The sequence below is a fragment of the Bufo bufo genome, chromosome 6 (assembly GCF_905171765.1).
Source record: "Bufo bufo chromosome 6, aBufBuf1.1, whole genome shotgun sequence".
Taxonomy (NCBI): domain Eukaryota; kingdom Metazoa; phylum Chordata; class Amphibia; order Anura; family Bufonidae; genus Bufo; species Bufo bufo.
The window spans coordinates 386779495-386803765 of NC_053394.1; the positions used below are offsets into that span (position 1 = coordinate 386779495).

A 24271-nucleotide genomic window follows, 5' to 3' on the forward strand; every position below is an offset into this window, starting at 1 on the left:
CTAAAAGAGTTCAAGAGGGGCCTGGATGTATTTCTGGAGTGTAATAATATTACAGGCTATAGCTACTAGAGATTGATCCAGGGAGTTATTCTGATTGCCTGATTGGAGTCGGGAACAAATTTTTTCCTCCTAAAGTGGGGAAAATTGGCTTCTACCTCACGTTTTTTTTTTTGCCTTCCTCTTCATCAACTTGCACAGGATAACAGGCTGAACTGGATGGACAGATGTCTTTTTTTCAGCCTTATAAACTATGCTACTATGGTTACATCCTACCATATCTGTCATTCCACCTGACTGCAAATAACTGGCCATTTACAAGTGTTAATGACACCCCTTTTTCCACATATCTGGAATCCAGCTCTATTTTTTAGACTTTCACATATAGACCCCTGTATTTTCAGTATTACAGGAATGGAGGGTCCCTATACCGATCACAGGCAGGGTGGAATACAGTTTGTTTTATTTTTTATCCCAAACATTTAGAGGAGATATATATATATATATATATATATATATATATAAAAAATAACACATTAGTTTGACTTTTAACTGGATCTGTCCTCTGATTACCAATATTCATTCAATACAGGAGACTATGTTTGTTTGGGGAGCTCTCAGAGAGGTCCCAATCATCACTACAAGCCCTCAGCTACATCTGGTAACTGAAAGCAAGGCGCTTTTTTATCTCCCTATAAAACAGAGTATCTGAAGGAATAAAGGCAGTTAGTGACTACCACAAAAACACATAAGGGAGGTCACTAACAGGCTAAGCATGAAGATGGCTTCTCTTATATGTCGGTTATTTGATGATTAACAAGAGATTATGTATGGGTGAAACATATATCACATTCTGAACATGAAAATGGCTTCTCCCCTTTGTGAATTCTCTGATGTATAACAAGATCTGATTCATGATTAAAACATTTCTTAAATTCTGAAAATGAAAATGGCTTCTCTCCTGTGTGAATTCTCTGATGTACAACAAGATTTGATTTACGGTTAAAACATTTCCCACATTCTAAACATGAAAATGGCTTTTCCCCTGTGTGAATTCTCTGATGTACAACAAGATCTGATTTACGGTTAAAACATTTCCCACATTCTGAACATGAAAATGGCTTCTCCCCTGTGTGAATTCTCTGATGTATAACAAGATCTGATTTATGGATACAACATTTTCCACAATCTGAACATGAAAATGGCTTCTTCCCTGTGTGAATTCTCTGATGTATAACAAGAGCTGATTTATGGTGAAAACATTTTCCACATTCTGAACATGAAAATGGCTTCTCTCCTGTGTGAATTCTCTTATGTATAACAAGAGCTGATTTACGGTTAAAACATTTCCAACATTCTGAACATGAAAATGGCTTTTCTCCTGTGTGAATTTTCTGATGTATAACAAGATTTGAATTTTGGTTAAAACATTTCCCACATTCCGAACATGAAAATGGCTTCTCTCTTATGTGAGCTGTTTGATGTTTAACACCTTTTCTGTGACTTTTATTCTGCGTTTCAGTCCGTGATGAATCAGAAGATCGGACGTGTTTAAAAGGATCAAATGATGCATTGTTGCTGTGATTGGATGAAGGTATATCTTGGATATTTGCATGCTCTTCAAATGTATCTCGTGTGATATCACAATCATCTACTTCAAAATCTAAAGATATCAGATGTTTCTCTGAGTTCCTGGTACAGTCATCTGCCAAGAATAAAACACATTTTATTATTGATGAATAATACCATAAAATTGTATTGAAATTTTATAACTTTTCCATATAAAAAATCCACAGAAAATTCATATATGAATTGACTAAAACTGTGGTGGCCAAACAGACCACAATCTAATAGTAGACCAAGGAGCATAACTAGGCCAGGTTGGCCTCCACTTTGATCAACTTCCATGCAACCCCCACCAAATCAGTAATTTATAAATAAAACATTTCCTAGCGCTGAATGCCCTCTTAGCGCCCCACACAATAGTTATCTCCCCTCAGTGTCCCTTTCACAGTAGAATTCCCCCTTAGTGCCCTCTTCACAGTATTGATGCTCCCTAAGGGCCCTTGCAGACGAGCGTTGGTCACGCTGCAAGTCCGCAGCTCAGCTCCTGGCCTGACCTCCCGGGGTTGCATAGCATTATATTGATTTATGATGCTATGTAACCCTTACAGTTCTGGAATGTATTGAAGTGTTATCCAATACATTCCAGAACTGTAAGGGTTACATAGAATCATAAATCAATATAATGCTATGTGACCCCCAACAGCACTGGGAGTTCAGGGCAGGTGCTGCGGGCTCACAGCGTGACAACGCTCGTCTGCAAGAGCCCTAAGTTCCCCCACTCAGTAGAATGTCCCCTTCATATGTCCACACAGTAGTTGTGCCCCCTTTGTGCGCCCCCTGCAGTAGTACTGTCCCTTAGTGTCACCTTTACGTCAGTGAAGCTCCTATACTGTGAATAAAGTAAAAAAATTGGGGAGCTCCTCAACATGTTTTTTTTCTTTAGATATAATTACTATTGATAATATGCCGTGTTAGTCACCTGGGTCAGGATATCTTGGGGTCTTTATTCACAGACAGGTAGGAAATATCTGGTGTTGAGACTTTTTTGTATGACCTCTTAAGGCTACATTCAAACGTGAAAAAAAGCCTTATAAAACGGACACATTCAGTTTTTCATGGCCATTTTTCAACCATTTTTGCATTCCTTTCCTGGTCGTCTGGACGTTTTGCATTCATTTTTAACGGCTATTATTTGAGGATGATTTAGATGATTTTTATTTGCTTTTTTTTTATTTAATAACTAATCCCTGCAGTATACATAATGTCCCCCATAGTGGCCCCAGTTAGTAATAATGTTCCCCAGGGTGGCCCCCATCAGTAATAATTAATAATGTGCAAGGTTTTGTTTTTATGGGGAAAAAAAATAATAATTTACTCCTCTAATCCACTTGCACGCGTAGAGAAAAGTCGCTCTTCATTTGGTGCTAAAGGACCTACACTCTCAGTGGGATGATGTCACCATGCGCTCCTAAACCATAATGCTGGGAGAACATGGTGATGTCATCACGTTGGTAGCACAGGTCCTTCAGCACCAAGAGAGACTGCCTTGTGTGTGCAAGCGGATAAGGCAATTTATTTTTAGTTTAACCCCTAAATGGCTATTTTCCACTAGTGTACCCATTTTAAACGGCCTTTACATAGATGCACTCCTGTCTAAATGGTCATTAAAAATAGTCCCATTGATTTACATGGGGTCCATCTGGCAGTGAAAAGGGCCACAAATAGGACATGTCCTATTTTTCACAACCATTATTCACTCGCCTTAAAAAAAAAAATGGCCATGTGAATAGCGCCATTGACTTCAATTCATTCTAAAAACTGCTGTGTGCCATTTTTCACTGTTGTGTGAATGTAGCCTTATCCTGCAGCCTTTCCCGATTACACAACTACATAAAGCGCCAAAGAATAATCCTGTGACCTGAACATCATTACTGCAGCTAGGACACTGTGCACACCGAGGTCTCTCCTAATCACAGTCCTTTCACTCTCAAGTAAAGAAAACTTCAGGAAAGTCACGGCACTCTTAATCTTGAATCAAAACTTAGTGTTTAATCACACCGAAAAATACAGCAACGTTTCGACACACAGGTCTTTCTCAAGCTACATGTGGTATACAAGTGAACTTCAATACATATATAGGTGTCCGGATCGGTTGAGGGGTTGTACCCCAAAAAAAGGTCAAACCCTCCCCTTGCATATTCACCCAATCGTGTTACAAAGTAACAACATTCAGTAGTATATCAGCATAACAATCTCAGCTGTGTACTTCAATTAAAACCTACCATGCACCTGAGCAGAGAATCCATCCGGCAGTATGTGTGTGATGAGTGGCGTCTCCCGTATGTCTCTGCGCATGCGCGAGTTATGGAACGAGATTCCCGATAGTCACGTGTTCGACGTAGCGGTCACATGATCGGGATTCCCGGAACCGCGCAAACGCCCTCAATTACATGACTAGTCATGTGATAGAGCGCCCAACCTGTATCCTGGCAACCCAAGGTCCTAAACCAAAACAAATGTGTTGTAAAGGACCCTATAAGGCTGAGGATAAGTTCCATTATGGGAGCGGAATAAGGTAAATATCAGTAGTGCCACTCACCTCACTCATAATGATATCCAGACTATGAACACAGTACACACAAAATGCAGATAATGGCCCACGTACCAGCAACACAGGAACCAGCCAACAGTGGATACCTTATATACATACAGTCGTGGCCAAAAGTTTTGAGAATGACACAAATATTAGTTTTCACAAAGTTTTCTGCTAAACTGCTTTTAGATCTTTGTTTCAGTTGTTTCTTTGATGTAGTGAAATATAATTACACGCACTTCATACGTTTCAAAGGCTTTTATCGACAATTACATGACATTTATGCAAAGAGTCAGTATTTGCAGTGTTGGCCCTTCTTTTTCAGGACCTCTGAAATTCGACTGGGCATGCTCTCAATCAACTTCTGGGCCAATTCCTGACTGATAGCAACCGATTCTTTCATAATCACTTCTTGGAGTTTGTCAGAATTAGTGGATTTTTGTTTGTCCACCCGCCTCTTGAGGATTGACCACAAGTTCTCAATGGGATTAAGATCTGGGGAGTTTCCAGGCCATGGACCCAAAATGTCAACGTTTTGGTCCCTGAGCCACTTAGTTATCACTTTTGGCTTATGGCACGGTGCTCCATCGTGCTGGAAAATGCATTGTTCTTCACCAAACTGTTGTTGGATTGTTGGAAGAAGTTGCTGTTGGAGGGTGTTTTGGTACCATCCTTTATTCATGGCTGTGTTTTTGGGCAAAATTGTGAGTGAGCCCACTCCCTTGGATGAGAAGCAACCCCACACATGAATGGTTTCAGGATGCTTTACTGTTGGCATGACACAGGACTGATGGTAGCGCTCACCTTTTCTTCTCCAGACAAGCCTTTTTCCAGATGCCCCAAACAATCGGAAAGAGGCTTCATCGGAGAATATGACTTTGCCCCAGTCCTCAGCAGTCCATTCATCATACTTTCTGCAGAAGATCAATCTGTCCCTGATGTTTTTTTTGGAGAGAAGTGGCTTCTTTGCTGGCCTTCTTGACACCAGGCCATCTTCCAAAAGTCTTCGACCTCACTGTGCGTGCAGATGCGCTCACACCTTCCTGCTGCCATTCCTGAGCAAGCTCTGCACTGGTGGCACTCCGATCCCGCAGCTAAATCCTCTTTAGGAGACGATCCTGGCGCTTGCTGGACTTTCTTGGACGCCCTGAAGCCTTCTTAACAAGAATTTAACCTCTTTCCTTGAAGTTCTTGATGATCCTATAAATTGTTGATTGCGGTGCAATCTTAGTAGCCACAATATACTTGCCTGTGAAGCCATTTTTATGCAACGCAATGATGGCTGCACGCGTTTCTTTGCAGGTCACCATGGTTAACAATGGAAGAACAATGATTTCAAGCATCACCCTACTTTTAACATGTCAAGTCTGCCATTTTACCCAATCAGCCTGACATAATGATCTCCAGCCTTGTGCTCGTCAACATTCTCACCAGAGTTAACAAGACGATTACTGAAATGATCTCAGCAGGTCCTTTAATGACAGCAATGAAATGCAGTGGAAAGTTTTTTTTGGGATTAAGTTAATTTTCATGGCAAAGAAGGACTATGCAATTCATCTGATCATTCTTCATAACATTCTGGAGTATATGCAAATTGCTATTATAAAAACTTAAGCAGCAACTTTTCCAATTTCCAATATTTATCGAATTCTCAAAACTTTTGGCCACGACTGTACAGTGTGACGCTGCAATGGCAATGGTTATGACCCAGCTGGACTGTGTTTTGGGTGAAGTGTGGAACGGACTGTAAATAGTTACAGATTCCCTTCCATATTGACGGAGCACCACCTAACCCGTGGGTGGAGGTGTATCGAGTGCATCTCAGAAGAAACGGGGAAACATTAGGCTAAATGAAGTCACAAGGATCAAACTGTGCAGCCCTATATCAAAAGCCATATAGTTGTGAGCGTCGCCCCGCACAATGCCCAATGGTTTCCACCAACAGGATGTGCTGGGGAAACGCGCACATGTCTATATTTAGAAGTAAATAAACTGCATGGCCCATACCATAACATCTTCCATTTTTCACGCATTTATATTAAAGGGGTTGCTCATCTGAGACAATGGGGGCAATTCGCTAGGATATACCCCTACTGTCTGGTAGGTGCGGTCCCACCGCTTGGACACGCACCTATCTCCTAAACGGAACCCTGAATGTGGTGGAGGATGCACTATGCATGCGCAGCACTGGCTTGGCTATTTCCGCCAGGCCCTGGAAACAGTGGCTGGTAATGCACAGTGCGCTCCTATTCACTTCTATGGGGAGAGCGCTTTGTGGTGGCCGGACCAGAGTCCTCCAGCCACCACTTTGGCCAGCTCTGTTGTCGATATAGGTGTGGGTCCCAGCGGTTAGACCCGCACCTATTAGACAATGGGGGCAAATCCTAGTGATATGCCCCCATGGTCTCAGATGAGACAACTCCTTTAAGTGCTTGCGCCTCATACAGTCCTGATCAAAAGTTTAAGACCACTTGAAAAATGGCAAAAAATCATATTTAGCATGGCTGGATCTTAACAAGGTTCCAAGTAGAGCTTCAACATGCAACAAGAAGAAATGGGAGTGAGACAAAACATTTTTTGAGCATTCAATTTAATGAAAACAACGAAAAAACTGAAACAGGCTGTTTTTCAGCTGTTCAAAATTTTAGGACCACATGCCTTTAAAAGGCCAAATCTGGTGGGGGCGTGGCTAACTGCCGGCATGAACAGCCGCATCTGATCTGCTCTCCGACTCCCGATTATCATCCTGAGCAATCCTGAGTGCTGATACGGTTAATCTGATAACACGCAGGGTGTACAACAACAAGAGACCCCACGGAACCTGATAATGGGACCCAGCAAGGCTCAAGCAGCGGCAGAACGCCTTAAAGAATTTGCGCGCCAAGACAACCAACATGGTGCCGCGACAGCCAGCACACCTCGCACTCAGCATACCCGCGGTCAAGCGGCACAAAAAGCAGCTACCGATGAACCGGAGGCGCCTGAGCTTTCACCGAAAGAGGCGCATGGGCAGCTTATGTCAGCAATCCTGGCCTGCCAAACCTCCCTCACTACCAAGATTGATGAGGTACGTGTGGATTTAGGCCTCCTTAGACAAGATGTCCAGCAACTTAGAGAGCGGGTGAGGGGGGCGGAAGAGAGGATCTCGGAGTTAGAGGATCTCACCCGTCCCATGCCTGCCAAGATCCATGCCCTGGAAGACTCGGTCTCCTTATGGAAACAGAAATGTGACGACCTGGAGAACAGGGCCAGGAGGAATAATGTGCACATATTAGGCCTACCCGAAAGAACAGAGGGTTCAGATCCCGCCGCCTTCCTGGAGACCTGGTTCAAATCTACTTTCTCCGAGGCAGCCTTTTCTATGGCATATGCAGTAGAGCGAGCCCACAGGGTTCCAGCTCGCCCACCACCACCTGGGGCCCCACCTAGACCTCTTTTAGCACGCATGCTGAACTGGAAAGATCGGGACCTTATCCTTACCCATGCGAGAAGGAAGCAGTCCATCACGCATGAAAATGCCAAGGTATCCTTGTTCCCAGATTTCTCCGCCCAGCTTCAAAAGAAAAGGGCGACTTTTGTTTCTGTTAAGAAAAGGCTCCGCGACATGAACTTACCATATTCCATGGCTTACCCCGCCAGGCTGCGGGTGGTAGATGGGGAAAAATCTAATTTCTTCACCGATCCCAAAGAAGCAGATGATTGGGTCGCTAGGAAGTCGCGCAGATTGTCGCCATCTTGAGGTGCGGTATGGCACCAACATCTCACTCTTTTCTTGAGGACTCTACTACCAGGGCACAACATCAGCGGTGGCGATTCACCATTTGAATCAGGCAAAGTTATACCGTTATGGACTCCGTAATAATTGCGCACAGCTATTTCGGAGTGAGTTTCATTGTTTACCATGCACACCATTGGTTAGTTATCAGCACAATGTGTATTATGTAGTGGGAGCTGGTCAGATACCTGCATAGACTTTCACCACCTTGTAATATGCAGGTCCCTGACTACTCAGTCACAGGGAAGTTACTTTCCCGCACTTGGCATTATTTACTTCATTTCAATGTTAAGTTATGGCATTATTTGTTTTACTTTAAGTTTTTATACTCTGTTTGGGCACAATGTGGTAGATTACTAACTGTAGGCAAACCTATATATGTCTTAGGCGATTCGGTACGGAAAAGTTATCCGGAGCTACAACAGAAGGGCAGATTCGTTTTTAGATATCAGTTGCGCACAATATGGCCGCCCTAGTGTTAATGTCTTGGAATGTAAGGGGATTGGGTAATCCGGGTAAAAGAATGTCTGTTTTTGCACATGTCCGAAGATACACCCCACATATACTCAGTTTACAAGAGACCTATTTGACGGCCGAAACAGCCGCTAGGCTTCAGAAAACATAGATTCAGTGATCATATCACTCATACGGCACCTCACATTCTAGGGGAGTGTCTCTTCTAATTAACCGTTCTGTTAGATGGGAACCGCACATGGTTGAGACTGACCCGGACAGAAGGTACATTTTTGTTTATGCACACGTGAATGGTACTCCATTTGTGATTCTGAACATTTATTGTCCCCCTCCTGCTGATATGGCGATTTTGCAGACTGCGGCCATTTTTGCGGCTCAGTATCCGCATGCTAAGCTATTATGTGCAGGGGACCTTAACATGGTCATGAATTCACGGGTGGATCGCTTTCATGCTTACCCGACTTCCTCGGTCCACAGCCCACCCACTTTATTGTCAGCCTGGATCGAGGAGATGGGGTGGCTAGATTTGTGGAGAGAGAAACATCCAGGGTCTGTGAAGTATTCCTGTTTCACTCCCTCCTGCGGGGCCTTGTCCAGGATTGATTATATTTTTGGATCCCCTGATGTATACTTAGAGCTATAAACTATTTCTCATAGCCCCCAAAGTGTGTCTGATCATGCACCCCTGATACCGCAGTTTAATATTCCACAGGCATTAAGCCCTCGTTTGAAAACGAGAATACACCCATTTTGGCTCACCCTACTAAAAGACCAAGACAGGATCCCAGACCAATTGCAAATATTCTTAGAGGTACAAGACGCAGATACGAACCCCTTGCTTCTATGGGATACGTTGAAGGCGTATTTAAGGGGATGCCTTAAATCATCCATCTCTTATATTAAAAAAGACGCCCGGAAAAAAAGAGGACTCCCTTAATGTTTGTGTCAAGGAAGCTGAGACAAGGTTTGTCTTGGATCCTTCTGAAGCAAATAGACAGGACTGGTTGCAAAAGGGAAGGATGTATTTGGTTCATCTACACGAAAAAAGTAATCGTAAGTTATTTTTTTTACAAACAACAGGCCTTTGAGGTGGGAGATAAGGCAGGAAGAGTACTAGCCCATTTAGTCCACAGAAATACATCCGCTCCACCAGTATTACGTATACAGATCCCCAGTGGTGAGGTTAGAGATTCTGTCCCAGGCATTGTTTCGGGCTTTGCTGACTTCTATCGTGAGTTATATCAATCACGAGTGACATACTCGGAGATGGAGCTTGGGCACTATTTGGACGAGATAACCTGCCCAACACTATCGGTAGAAGACAGCAATTTGTTGGAGGGGGATTTAACCCTGGAGGAGATACAGGAGGCAATTAATGATCTTGCGAACGGGAAGTCTCCTGGTCCTGATGGGCTGCCCCTGGAGATATACTCCAAGTATGTAGATATTGTTGGTCCTCAACTGAAGGAGATGTTTAAGGAGGCATGGCGGTTGGGCAAATTACCGGATTCCCTATACGAAGCATCTATAGTAGTAATTCTTAAGCCAGACAAAGATCCGTTGGATTGTGCCTCATACCGGCCGATATCCTTACTAAACTTAGATTACAAAATCCTGACAAAAATCTTGGCCAATAGGTTGAACAAAATAATAACTAGCTTAATACATGGTGATCAAACTGGGTTTATACCAGGAAGATCGACCTCCAACAACCTACGTAGGGCACAAGTCATAGCCCAAATTGGAACCCATCATGATAGATAATGGGCGATGGCTTCTTTGGATACGGCCAAAGCCTTCGACTCTCTGGAGTGGCCGTATCTAATGAGGGCATTGGAGAAGTTTGGCTTTGGACCTAGATTTTTACAATGGATTCGGATAATATATAGGGATCCTAAGGCCAGTATTCTGGTCAATGGCACGGCCTCTTCCTCCTTTACTTTGCAGAGGGGCACGAGGCAAGGTTGCCCTCTCTCTCCCCTATTGTTCGCAATCGCCATTGAACACCTGGCTCTATGAATTCGTCAAGATTCGACATTTAGGGGGTTATATTATATTGTTTATGAGTGAGATGGACATCTCTCTGCCACGAGCGATCGCTATCATTGAACAATTTGGACACTTTTCAGGGTTACATATTAATTGGGCTAAGTCGGCCTTAATGCCGTTGTGGCGTTCTGATTGGCCCGAGGTCTATCACAATCTCAGAGTAGTGGACCATTTTAAGTATCTAGGGATTTTCATCACCAGAGAGCCGAAAGACTCATATTCCAAAAATATCGCCCCTTTAGAAACCATCTTCACTGACAAATTTAAGGTGTGGAAAACCCTTCCTCTGTCCATTATGGGCAGGATCAATCTAATAAAAATTATCCTATTACCAAAGGGGCTATATATACTGGAACATGCTTGCACCCCAATATCCCGGAGCTTCTTTGATCACCTCCATTCTCTAATGGTTCAATTCATCTGGGGAAAGGCCAGACACAAGCTTGCTTTGAACACACTGCAGAGATCCAAGGTACAGGGTGGAGCGGCATTACCAAACTTTTACTTGTATTTCCTCGCAGGACAACTGAGGTTCCTAGCTAATTGGGTCAATGGGGAACCCCTACAGAATATGGAGTACTATTTGCAACAGTATCTGGGTCTATCCAACTTATGGCCAGTACTAGAAAAGGTTGGATCCCTATCGGGACAATTGCTGTAGATTCACAGGTTGGCGCAGCAGTTCTGGAGAGATGCCAAATTACGACAATATAAGGATTGGGCCGACACCATACCTCTGTGGGATAACCCATTATTCCCCCACCTACAGGGAATAGAGGGGACATGTATCTGGGAAACATCTGGGATCACTGTATTGCGAGATCTATATCATGGTGGAATCTTACGCTCCTTTTCACAAGTTCAAGAGCAATTTGGGATAGTACGCACCCAGTTTTTTAGATACCTACAGATCAGACATGCCCTTCAGGAACAGTTTAGGGATGGAAACAGGGCCATTTCCTCTTACCCTTTAATTGGGGTCATCAAGTCACAGGGGACTAGAGGTATAATATCTGCACTCTACACTTACCTTTTAGGGAATCATATGTCATTACAACCCATACTAGCTGAAACCAGGTGGAAAGAGAACATTCCCCATCTCACGTCAGAGGATTGGACAGAGGCGCTGGAGGCTGTCACTAATGTGTCTCCCTCGGTCAACAACAGATTAATCCAGCTATTTATGCTGCATCGCAGCTACCTAACCCCCACTAGACTGCACAAGATGGGGAGATTGCCCCAACCCAGCTTCCTAAGGTGCTCTCATATTAGTGCTGATTTTTGGCACATGATGTGGGAATGCACGTACATTAGATCTTATTGGCAGGAAGTGCCAGGGGTACTTTCATCTTTGGGTATCGGTCCAATACCATTATGTCCCAAGGTATGCTTATTGGGTATTCTGGATAATGACGGTTGGTCTCACTACAGTAAAATATTCCTGAGCGAAACTCTGTTTCTAGCCCAAAAGGTAATTGCTCTTAAATGGATGGCGGATGATCTACCTACAATAAGGATCTGGAAAAGGCTAGTGAATCAAGTAATACCTTTTGAAAATGTGATCTATATAAATAGGAAATGCCCTGACAAACTCCAGAAAGTATGGAGTCTCTGGTGTGAATCACATTTAACCACTTCAGATAGATCCGCGGCCTTTATTGATCCTTAAGGTGTCAGGACACTCAAACCTCAATTTATTGTATTCTCACTGTATATGCAAGGAGACTTTTATTTGCTTCTTGCCTTGAATTGCCAAAGTACAGACGATATTCTTGTACTGTATGACATTATATACTGCATACTACCGTTTCATGTTCATCTGAATGTACCACAAACATGCCTTTTTACTCTTTTTCAATAAAACGAGTTAAAAAAAAAAAAAAGGACAAATCTGTGCAAAGATGTGGATTCATTGTCATTTTCTGTCAGGTAGTCACACGTTGTGATGGCAAAGGCAAAAAAACTCTCCCTTTTTGAATGTCGGGTTGTTGAACTGCATAAGCAGGGTCTCTCACAGCGCGCCATCGCTGCTGAGGTGGGACGCAGTAAAACAGTCATTTGGAATTTCTTAAATGATCCTGAGGGTTATGGAACAAAAAAGTCAAGTGGAAGACCCAAAAAAGCACTAAGCCGGAGGATCCAATTGGCTGTCCGTCAAGACACTGGACGATCCTCGACCCAAATTAAGGCCCTTACTGGTGCTGACTGCAGCCCCATAACCATCAGACGGCATCTGAGACTGAAGGGCTTCAAAAACAAAAAAAGTCTTCAAAGACCTCGTCTCTTGAACGCCACAGAACTGCTCGTTTGGACTTTGCAAGATAGCACCAAACATGAGATATTCAAAGGTGGAAGAAAGTTTTATTCTCTGATGAGAAAAAATTTAACCTTGATGATCCTGATGGTTTCCAACGTTACTGGCATGACAAGCAGATCCCACCTGAGATGTTTTCTACGCCCCACAGTGGAGGGGGCTCCATAATGGTCTGGGGTGCTTTTTCCTTCAGTGGAACAATGGAGCTTCAGGAAGTGCAAGGGCGTCAAACGGCCGCTGGCTATGTCCAGATGTTGCAGAGAGCATTCCTCATGACTGAGGGCCCTCGTCTGTGTGGTAACCACTGGCTTTTTCAACATGACAACGCTACAGTACACAATGCCCGCAGGACAAGGGACTTCTTCCAGGAGAATAACATCACTTTTTTGGCCCATCCTGCGTGTTCCCCTGATCTAAATCCAATTGAGAACCTTTGGGGATGGATGGCAAGGGAAGTTTACAAAAATGTACAACAGTTCCAGACAGTAGATGGCCTTCATCCAGCCGTCTTCACCACTTGGAGAAATGTTCCCACTCACCTCATGGAAACGCTTGCATCAAGCATGCCGAAACAAATTTTTGAAGTGATAAACAATAACTTTTGATCAGCTGAAAAAAGACTGTTTCAGTCTATTCGTTGTTTTCATTAAATTGAATGCTCAAAAAATGTTTTGTCTCACTCCCATTTCTTCTTGTTGCATGTTGCAGCTCTACTTAGAACCTTGTTAAGATCCAGCCATGCTAAATATGTTTTTTTTGCCATTTTTCAAGTGGTCTTAAACTTTTGATCAGGACTGTATATACTGTACACACCATCCAAAGATTATGAAAAGTATATCACTAGAGAGGAACCAATTTGTTGAAATACATTTCAGGTGTAATTCTGAAGAATCAGTCAGAAGAGGGAACAAATATATATTTTTTTAAATCAGATAATTTATTTATTGATTCCAAAAGAGAGTACAACACAAATGTACAGAATACATTATACAATAAAATTGATTTGCAACAATAATTAAGATTAAACATGAGTCTTATTGTATCTTAGTTGTTAACTGTCATGTGTACTTATTATTTTTTAAACTCTTAACTACCCCCTTTCTCCCCCCCCACCGCCCAACCCTCCATTCCGGCATCAGCTGCTTCTTCTATCCAAGTTAGCACCCATGCACATTTGTGCCTGCCAAGGTTCCCATAATCTCTCAAATTTGCTGGGACAGCCTCTTTTCTGGAAAATGGCCTTTTCATATACAATCATAGTGTTGACTTTGCACCTAAACTCCCCGATTGTGGGAGGATCAGCCTGTATCCAGTGCTGAGCTATCAGCTTCCTAGCCACATACAGTAGTCTGCCTATAGTCAGTTTGAACACGTGTTCAGTACCCAATTTCGATACATAGCCTAAGATACACACTTTTGGGTCTTGTGGAATATTTACTGAGTATGCTTTTTGTATGATAGCAGTCACCTCTCTTCAGTATACAGTCAGGACCGTGCATTTCCATAGCATGTGTATCAAGTCTGCAGGTTCCATATCACACCTTGGACACTTGGCATCTAATCTGTGACCAATTCGGTGGTAAAAACACTGGCGTCTTGTACACTCTATGGATAATAAATAATTGCGAAAGCTTTCCACTTTCACTCAAAGATGACACATAATTTAATCATGCCCATTGCTCTTTCTTGAGTTCACCCACATCTGTCTCCCATTTATGCATTCTAGTCAGTAGAAACATTAGGTCTCTACCTTTCAGGTGGTTTCTATATATCTGACCAGTCATGTCTGAGGTTTCTAATTCTAGCCATCCTTTGAAGTGCTGGCCTTGAGCTGCAAGGTAGTACACCCAGGGATTAGGAACTGCTAGGCCTCCCTCCGTTTTATAGTATTGTAGTGTCTCGAGCTTTATTCTAGCCTGTCCCCTACGCCATATTATGTCTCGAAATATCGAGTCAATCCTTTTGAACCTGTCCATTGGCAGCCAGAGCGGGGCATTGTGTAGAATGTACAAAAGCTGTGGCATCAAAACCATCTTGAGTAGGTTCGTTCTACCCACTACTGATAGATATAATTTGCACCAAGCCTTGCCTTTATTACGAAAGTTAGTTAACAGTGGGGTAAGATTTAATTCCTCAAAATCTTTAATTCTAGGGGATATTTTAATACCCAGTGTGGTAATGTGAACAGCGCTGGAAGGTGTGTTGTCCCACTTCAGGTACCTCAGATGGGTGAGAAGGATAAAATCCAGAGAGTGGCAGTAGTCTCAGCAAAGCATAGTTAGCTGAGACATTTCTGTATATATTTTCTGGGCTGGATTTTACTTGGACTGGTGGCTAGGCTTGGTAGAGGGAGTTCCCAGTCCACATCCTTCCAGTACGGGTTTTCCTTTCTACCTGAGGTGATCGCAGGTGAGGCCTGCTGTAATCAGGCTGGCATAAAGTGCCTCAGAGTAGGTCAGTCTGAGGAGGGAGAGCGAGACTGTTTTGTGAAGCAGAGGCTCTGTGTGTGGTCTCAGTTAGGAGGACTGAGGGGCCACAAGGCTTTGACTAGCCTGAGGTTTGGAGGACCTAGCGACACCTAGAGAACGAGGGTTACACGCCTAGCGTCTGGAGGCCACACTCCCCCAAAAGGTACTGGAGTTGCCACAGCCTGGAGGCTGCAGTATTGATGTTGGCTGAGGAAAGCTGCATATGTTGTCCATGTGTGAACTGTGCTCTATGAGTGAGGTAGGGACGTATTTTGTTTAGGTAGTGCCTAGACGGGCAGGAGTTGATTTGTGTTTTAAGTGTTGGCCCCCCACCCAGTGATGTATAACTGGACTATCCTTTATAAGAAGACTGTCAAAATAAATGCACAGTTTGGACATAAAAATCCGTTGTCTGGTGAGATATCCGTGAGTGTGACCCCCTGAAAAGAGATGATCCCTTACACCAGATATTTGAACTTTTCTACACATGGGATATTTTTATCTAGTATCACCTGCGATCTTGGCTGACCATCTATAAGCATTAGTGCACAGTTATGCCAATTATTTGTTAAGCATGATAGTTGGGCAAATCTGTTAATGAGAGACATTACAGCCAGCAAAGAGGTGGATGTATCTCCTAAGAACAGCAGTGTGTCATCTGCATACATCGCCACTCTATTTTGCATTGCTCCATGGCACAATCCCCGTATCGCAGGAGACTTACGCACTGCAGCAGCCAATGGTTCTATCACCAGTGCAAACAGCAGCGGCGATAAAGGACATCCCTGTCTTGTACCACGCTGCCATTGAAATCCCATAGACATAACCCCGTTTGCCCTAATTCTTGCTTTGGGACTAGAATAGAGTACTTTGACCCAAGATATGAATCTTTGCCCAAACCCCATATATTGAAGCGTACACCACAGATACTGCCATTCCACGCTGTCAAAGGCCTTGGCTGCGTCTAAAGAGAAAAAACTGCCCTATCCCCCATATTGTCAGACGGAATCTGTAGACTTGTGAATACTCTGCGAATATTGATGGAGGTGGACTTTTGGGGCATAAAGCCTGTCTGGTCTGAATTGATAACAGATAATATTACTTTATATAGTCTTGCAGCTAAGTCCTTTGCCAGGATCTTGACATCCGTGGATAATAGTGAAATTGGTCTATATGAGTCTGGTGATTTTGGGTCTTTCCCAGGTTTGGGTAGGACTACTATTACTGCTTCTTGCATGGAGGCACGCAAATATCCCACTTCCAGGGAATGGTTAAATACCTTCAACAGTTCCCAGAGTAGTATATCCGAACATTTTTTGTCATCAGTGTTCTGATTAAATAATCAGACCTATTCACTAATGGGTACATGTGCATGTTTTCCAACCCCATATCAATCCTAGAAAGAGACATATAAGTGGAAGAGCAGCAAGAGTATTTCTTTTCCCCTGGGTGCATTTCCCTCCATATATCTGATAGGCCTACCTCCCTCAGTAATCTACCAAAGGGAGTTTCCATTCCAGACGTCATTCCAGTTGACACTCTGCACTTGTCTTGTTCTTCGTTAATTACATTATTAAAATCCCCAACTACCAAGCCTGGAATGTCAGGATATTCCGCCATAAACTCCAGCACCATCTTCAGCGGCACTGAGGTGTATGGTGGGGGAATATAGATTGTTACGAGCACCATCTTCATTCCATTAATCGCACAGTGGACACGTATGAACCTCACCTCTACATCCACAAATTCCCGTATACATTCGAAGCGTATATTCTTATTAACAAGTTGTAACGGATCTCGGTTGATGGATGCTCCTAGTGCTTCCCGCAGACTCCAAGCACTCCACTCGACACTGATACCACCACAGGAACAAGGAACAGCTCTTACAAGAGCTAGGAGTTATAGCAATGGGAGTATACAGCGTATAGCATTCCCCAGTGTCGATCAGTTACCCAAACACCAGCCTCAACATGATGAAGGGTAAAACAGGAACTCCTTATTGAACACACAAGCATTGACTTATATACACATTTTCCAACAAGGGTACTACCCCCGTGGACCTGGTTGGGAACTGAGGACATAACATAGCAGCCAATCCTTTACAGTTTTACAGTTTAAACACAAAAACTCTACATTTCAACAAACAGAATGGCATTGTCTGTGACGCAATAAAAAAAACACAATGGCATTGCCTGTGACGCACTCAATAACAGAATAGGCATGGTCTTTGACGCAATCAACAAAATACAATTACCAAAACACAATGGGCTCTGCCTGTGATACAATTACCAAACATAATGGGCTAACTTAATCACTCACAGGCAGAAAACACACATTTTTCCCCAACACACAGAAACCACCTCAAAACCCCCCATATCCCCATAATTTATACATCAATGGATAGCTCTGATTTGGGTGAACCACATATCCAAAAATCACCCAGATCAGAGCAGGGGTCCCCGAATTCCATGGAAGTCACATTTGTCCGACCGCAAGCATGGCTTTCCTGCCCAAAACAGTTCCACAGATTTAGGCCTCTTTCACACTACCGTATGGCTATTTCAGTCTTTTGCGGTCCGTTTTTCACGGATCCGTTGTTCTGTTTTTTTGTTTCCGTTCAGTTTTTCCATATGGCATATACAGTATACAGTAATTACATAGAAAAAATTGGGCTGGGCATAACATTCTTAATAGACGGTTCCGAAAAAACGGAACGGATACGGAAGACATACGGATGCATTTACGTATGTGTTCCGTTTCTTTGCGGACCCATTGACTTGAATGGAGCCACGGAACGTAATTTGCTGGCAATAATAGGATATGTTCTATCTTTCAACGGAACGGAAAAACATAAATACGGAAACGGAATGCATACGGAGTACATTGCGTTTTTTTGGCGGAACCATTGAAATGAACGGTTCCGTATACGGAATGCAAAAGACGGCCCGTAAAACGGAAGAAAAAAAACGGTAGTATGAAAGAGGCCTTAGGCTGTACGGCCGGTCTGTCTTCTCCTTCAAAGTTAGTATATGGGCCATAGTCCTCAGGCAAGAGGCTGGCAAACAGGCCCCTCCAAAACCCAGTGGCAAGGTTATTTTCGCCACACAAGTATACTCACTCTCCTGGAATATGCGGAGAAGACCGAGTGCACAGAATAGCCAACCTAAGATTTTTGGAGCAATAGGACTTTTGATTTAGTTATATGCGTTTTCTGTAGGCAGCAGATGGCTGGCTGGTATCTCGATAAATATCTAAATATGCCATGTCTTTTGTTAGCCTCCGCCATTCCAACTAATAACTTTAGTCATAGACGCCATTATATTCTTTCAATTTAGATAAGTGTTTACCGGTTGTCCACATTTTCCCATCCCAAAACTGTCATTTCTTCCATATAAGCCTGCTGATACCGGAATGTTCCCTCCCGCCCCCCCCCCCCCCCCCTTCCCCTCAGTGAAAACAAAAAGGATTCAGATTTTCCAATATTACTTTCATAACATAGGGCTAACCATAAAAACCTAGCCCAACAATCTCTACTGCAAACTTCAGTCCAGTACGTAAGTGCGTTAAAAACTATCATCGGTACGTATATAACGGTACTACTCACGCTCCTGCAATGGGACGTCCTATCAACGTGACTGGGAATTCCCTTTTAAGTCCACAGTAGGAACATTAATCTCAACAATGGAATTATACTGAGTTTACTCACTGAGTGAATATTTCAGGTGCCCAAATTCAGATTTCTGAGCTGAGCTGCCGTTCATTCTTGTCTAGCCATTGTAGTGCAGCATCCAGGTCTTCGAAAAACAGCGCAGATCCTAAGGCAACTACCCTCAGCTTGGCTGGAAACATCATGGAGTATTGTATTTGTAATCTACGGAATCGTCTTTTTATTTTCACAAAGCGGTCTCTTTTCTTCTGTACTTCAGATGAATAATCCTGAAATATGGAGACCTGTACGCCGTTTATCGTGAGCTCTAAGTGGTCCCTGGATAGCTGCAGTATAGTGTCTCTATCTTTATAGTGCAATATCCTTGCTAGGATTGGGCGAGTTGGGCGTCCAGAAGGCAACGGTTTTGTAGGGATGCGATGTGCTCTCTCCACCGCATATAAGGACTTTTCAGCTATCCACTTTTTAATAAATTCGGTAGCATTCACGCCCTCCGCTTTTTCTGGCACCCCAACAAGCCTGATATTATTCCGGCGTGACCGGTTTTCAAGGTCATCTGTTTTAGCCTATAATGCAGCGATATCTTTGGCGGTTACTTTGGCTGCTTTTTGGAGCTGTTTGACCCCATCTTCTATTTCTGACACCCTTCGCTCTACCTCAGTAGTGTGTTCTGCCACTTTGTGCAGATCATGACGTATGATAGAAAGGTCCTCTTTAAGGCTACCAGATTGTATAGTCAAACTTTTAAGGGTGTTATTGCAGCTTGCTATGCCATTACATCTTTCAAAGTGGGTTCTGCTGTCTCCTCCTCCTGACCTTGTGCTTTTGATTCTGCCCTATATTGCTGCTTATGGCATAGCTGGGACCCCTGCACTGTCTGCTCATCTTCTGATGAACTCTCCTTCCCTTCTGACGCAGATTGAGCGCTCTCCGAATCTCCCCACCTCTTCTTCAAGCTCTTTTGAGGCTTATGTGCGTACTTCTCCAGGCGCGCTGCTATCTCCTGGCACGCTGTAACAGGCACGCTCTCCCCCTCGTCGGCGCCATATTGGATCCGTGCCTCCTGCTCAGTTTTGCCCTTTCTCGGCATTCTGCTGGCACCTCTGTGGAGCTAGATGTCCACTTGGAGGTAAGATGGACAGTGGTGGTTTGCTGTGGACAGGCTGGAAGTCAGGATCCTAGCAGGAGCTCCGGGACGCACGTGTTACACCATGCTCTGTCAGGCCCCGCCCCCCGGGAACAAATAAATTTGACCGGAATTACATCTGCTCCCATCGGCCTGATAATCTGTGTATGACTCTCTGGCAGATCTACTCATTGGCATCAGTTGGAGGTGTGTGACGATGCCACTTGCCACATTGAATACCCGACACTGGAGGCTGGACAAGACAGTACACATATCAAACTGGACCAGTTCCCGCCACTGTTCCAATCTCCTTCCCAGAAGTTTATGGAGTCAGGGGACAGGCTATGTGCAGAAGAAAGGGCACAGTCCAGGTTCGACTGAACCCGGTTGCTCAGGAAATGCTTATCCTTTTGCTGACATGCGTCAGGTTGGCACAGCACTTAAATAAAACTTAAATTACTCTAAGAAATCTAAATTGGCTGCTGCTGCTGTGCCTTCTGAGACTTACTGTTGGGGTAGCACCACCAGAGAGGACATGAGGTCTCTGACTCAGCCAGGTTGGGGATGGGACTCCTGGACAGAAATACAGGTGACAGGTATCCGTAAAACATTCTCCCCTTTTTTCTTTGATTGCAATGATCCAAATGTATGGCTATCCAGCAGTCATCACTTTGCTTGATGCTAACCACATGCTTGCCAGCATGTAGGCAACCAAGCACGCAGTTTGTCATGTTCACCAGCATGCTTGTGGATCCAGTTTTTTAAAGACCCCACTGCAATGGTTGGTCATGGCCAATGTCATCCTCATCATCATCAGCATATATATCATGCCAAGTTCCAACCTCCTTCCCTAGCTGTTCCTGGGAAAACACCATGTCCCTCTGCACCACAAACTTCTCCTTCTCCACTTCCTCTTTTATGCGACTTCGTCCGTCCAGGTTCCTATCAGCTACAGGATCCCCAGAAAGCTGTGGAGGTTGTTGTTCTTCCTCTAGTCCTTGTTGCATCACTGGGAGCATTTGTTCATATATAAATATCAGGGTGATGCCATGTTAATGCTGGTCCCTATTCTGGTGGCCTCTTCGAAGGGGTTGAGTTTGCTACACATGGCCCTGATGAGCTGTCACTGCCTGTGCTTAAAATAACATATGCTCTGCTGTGGTGGTCTCATGCATCATGTAAATCATTAATCTCTTTACGATGCTCATAGCACCGGTTCAGCATATGTAAGGTGGAATTCAAACGGTACAAAGGCAGACCATTTTGTCACTTCAAGTTCAGAAGGGCCTTTTTAGCCACATAGGAATGGCTGGACAGTCCCCTGGACATGACCAACACCATCTGCAAGCCACGTTTCTTTTCCAAAAATTGATGCACCACTAAATTTATGATGTGTGGGGGACGTGGCAAAGCAGCCGAGAGAGATGGCAGCCTGATTCAGAGCTCCTGCTCAGCGTCCTAGACCTGCAAAACCCCTTCAAACCCAGCTCACGTACGCCCTTAAGGCCCATAGGGTTCCATCATCATCCCCCCATGATGACCAGAGTCAAGAGAAGCCTAAAGCCGCAGGGGAAGCTGGATTTCTTTTTCAACCATGAGCCGGGCAAAAATGGTGCCGGCGGCAACTTCATGCGGACCGCGCCAGGATCCAGCCCAAACTCCTCCTCGCGCTCGTGCTCTCCGGGCAGTGTGGATAGCAGCAGATGGCTACAGCAAAGCCCAGGGTCCCCAGGTACATTCCCCCGATGCCCTGCACCAAGAGGTGAGCCGCCAAAATCAGATCCGGGAGGGCACAGAGGATTCACACTCACTGCAGAGGAGATGTAATGCACAGGCCTCGTCTACAACCAGCCCGGAGAAACAGAGGCCTAGGAAGCAGGACCCCTCCGCAGCGGGTGACTGCTGGGACTCCCATGGCACACAGAACACACGCCCTCCTGCTGCATCATTTCCCCACAAATGATAAACTCGCATCGGGTACTTTATTGAAAGAAGTGCTGCTGGTATTTAACCAGTCGATGAAGGCACAGATATCTCAATTGATAGCGCCACTACAATCCTCAGTAACAGAGCTGGGGAATAGAGTGCAACATGTAGAAATCAACATGGGGGAATTTGCAGCCTCTCACAACAACCTCATAGACTCTCATAATCTCCTATCTGACGAGGTGACGCAGCTCAAGGCAAAAGTGGCGGATTTAGTAGACCGTTTCCGCCGGAACAACTTGAAACTGCGAGGGGTCCCAGAAGCCGTAACGCAAGCAGAACTCCGGAATTACATTCAGGGGTTAAGACGCTCCTACCCTCCAGCACTGAGCAAGATGTTTTTATAGATAGGGTTGCAGGACCAAAACACCTATGTGCCCTATCTGAAGGGACATGCTGGCAAGGATCCACTTCTTTCACATAAAAGAGGGAATCCTAGCGTCCGCAAGGAAATTGGAAGCTCTTCCAGCCCCATACCATGAAGTCAAGTTATTTGCTGACCTCTCAGCGGCAATGTTGCAACTACGCAGGAACTTGGCTCCCATTACATCAGGTCTGAGAGCATTACCGCTGGGGGTTCCCGGTCAAGATTCTTGTGCATAGAAATGGTTCCTTTGTTGTGATCAGATCAGTGGAGGAGGGGAAAGCAGCACTGGCTTCCTGGAACATCGCTGTTGATGACTCGCATCTTTCCAAGAGCTCCATGCGTCTTCCGACAGAGGGTAAATGGCATCTGGTGGAAAACAGACGCAGGAAGAAAGCACGCTGAAGGGGTCCAGAACCCAAGTGTGACTATCACTGCAGGAGCTGTTGAGTATAATCACTCTCTGAGTTAATTGGTTGAACTTTTTCCTCAAGTTCACAGAGGCACCTTAGTATGCCTCACATTTATACCTGTTTTTTACCCTACCCGGTTTATTGGGTAGTCAGTAACGTGACTTTTTGCTGTTTTACCTTACTTTCTGGTAGAGTCTTGCCAATTAAATGGAATGAATATATGCGGTCACTTACCAAAAACAATGGGACCCCTTTCACAGCAGATGTGCGCATAGCAACTATAGCATCATTATTTCCGTCATGGTGCTAAAACTAAGCTCTCTGAATGTTAGAGGGCTAAACAGCCTATATAAGCACAGCCTGATGTGAAAAGATGCCCTTTCCCTCAAGTGTGATATTTTCTGTGCCCAGGAGACGCACAGTCGCCACTGATGCTGGCAGAATAAGACATCATTGTTTCCCTGTCATCCTCCAGGCTCATAGTAACAAGAAAAAGTGGGGTGTCCTCATAGCTATCAGGAACTCTGTGGAGCACACCACTGTTTCTTCTACAATTGACCCAGGTATATAATACATATATGTTACCTAAATAGTGTGCCTTATACGCTGGTAGGATTGTACGCTACTAATGTAAGACCCCAACATTTTTTTAACAGACTGCTTGGGAAGGTGCAGACAATACAGAAAGGTAGAGTCCTTATTTGGTGGGACTTTAACATGGTTCCTGACCCATCTGTAGATTCAACTACCTCAACAAGAAATACCCCCCACTCCCTAGCAAACTCTCTGTTGAAACACTCTTTTTGACATTTGGCATATACATCACGCAACAGAAAGAGACTTCACCTATTTCTCTCCCTCTCATCACTCTTACTCACGCATAGACAGGGTCAGTCTCTCAGCAGTAACTGAGTCTAGCATAGGGACGATAACTTGGTCAGATCATGCGCCGATCTTCGTAGACATTTCTGAACATTTACAACAGCCCCCAAACCCAATTGCTTGCTGATCCTAAGTATCAAGCAGAAATATCTAAAGAGTTAGAGGAATACTTTCAAACTAATGCTGCATCAGTGGTTGATCCCTCTATAGTCTGGGCCGCACACAAGGCCTTCATCAGAGGCATATTCATTTAAATAGTACATAGAGACAAAAAACTCTGAGAAAAACACCTATAAGACCTAATGCCGAAAATAAATGAAACTGAAGCACTGAATAAAGCCTCCCGGTCAATTAGATTATTCAAGACTCTAAAGAACCTTAGAATGCAGCTCAAAGAACCTTAGAATGCAGCTGAAAAAAGTTAGGGCCCTGTATTATTCTCAAGCTAATAAGGCGGATAGTTTATTGGCGAAAATAATCAAAACCAGAGCCCAAAATTGCGTATTGCGTACCTCTGGGATCCCTCTAAGACGCATAAAATTTACGAACCAAAATCAATTGCAAATAGATATATGTCCTACTACTCTAAACTCTATA

The 24271-nt window shown here is 44.1% G+C and overlaps 1 protein-coding gene across 1 annotated transcript in view; it reads right to left on the bottom strand.

Annotated features, from left to right (window-relative positions):
- LOC121003515 overlaps positions 1 to 24271 on the bottom strand; it is a gene marked incomplete at its 5' end in the record, with an annotated part of 1598977 nt that overhangs the window by 1284631 nt on the left and 290075 nt on the right. The window contains 1 exon segment of the mRNA XM_040435417.1: positions 989 to 1702. Within this exon segment, the coding sequence (XP_040291351.1) occupies positions 989 to 1702 (714 nt within the window).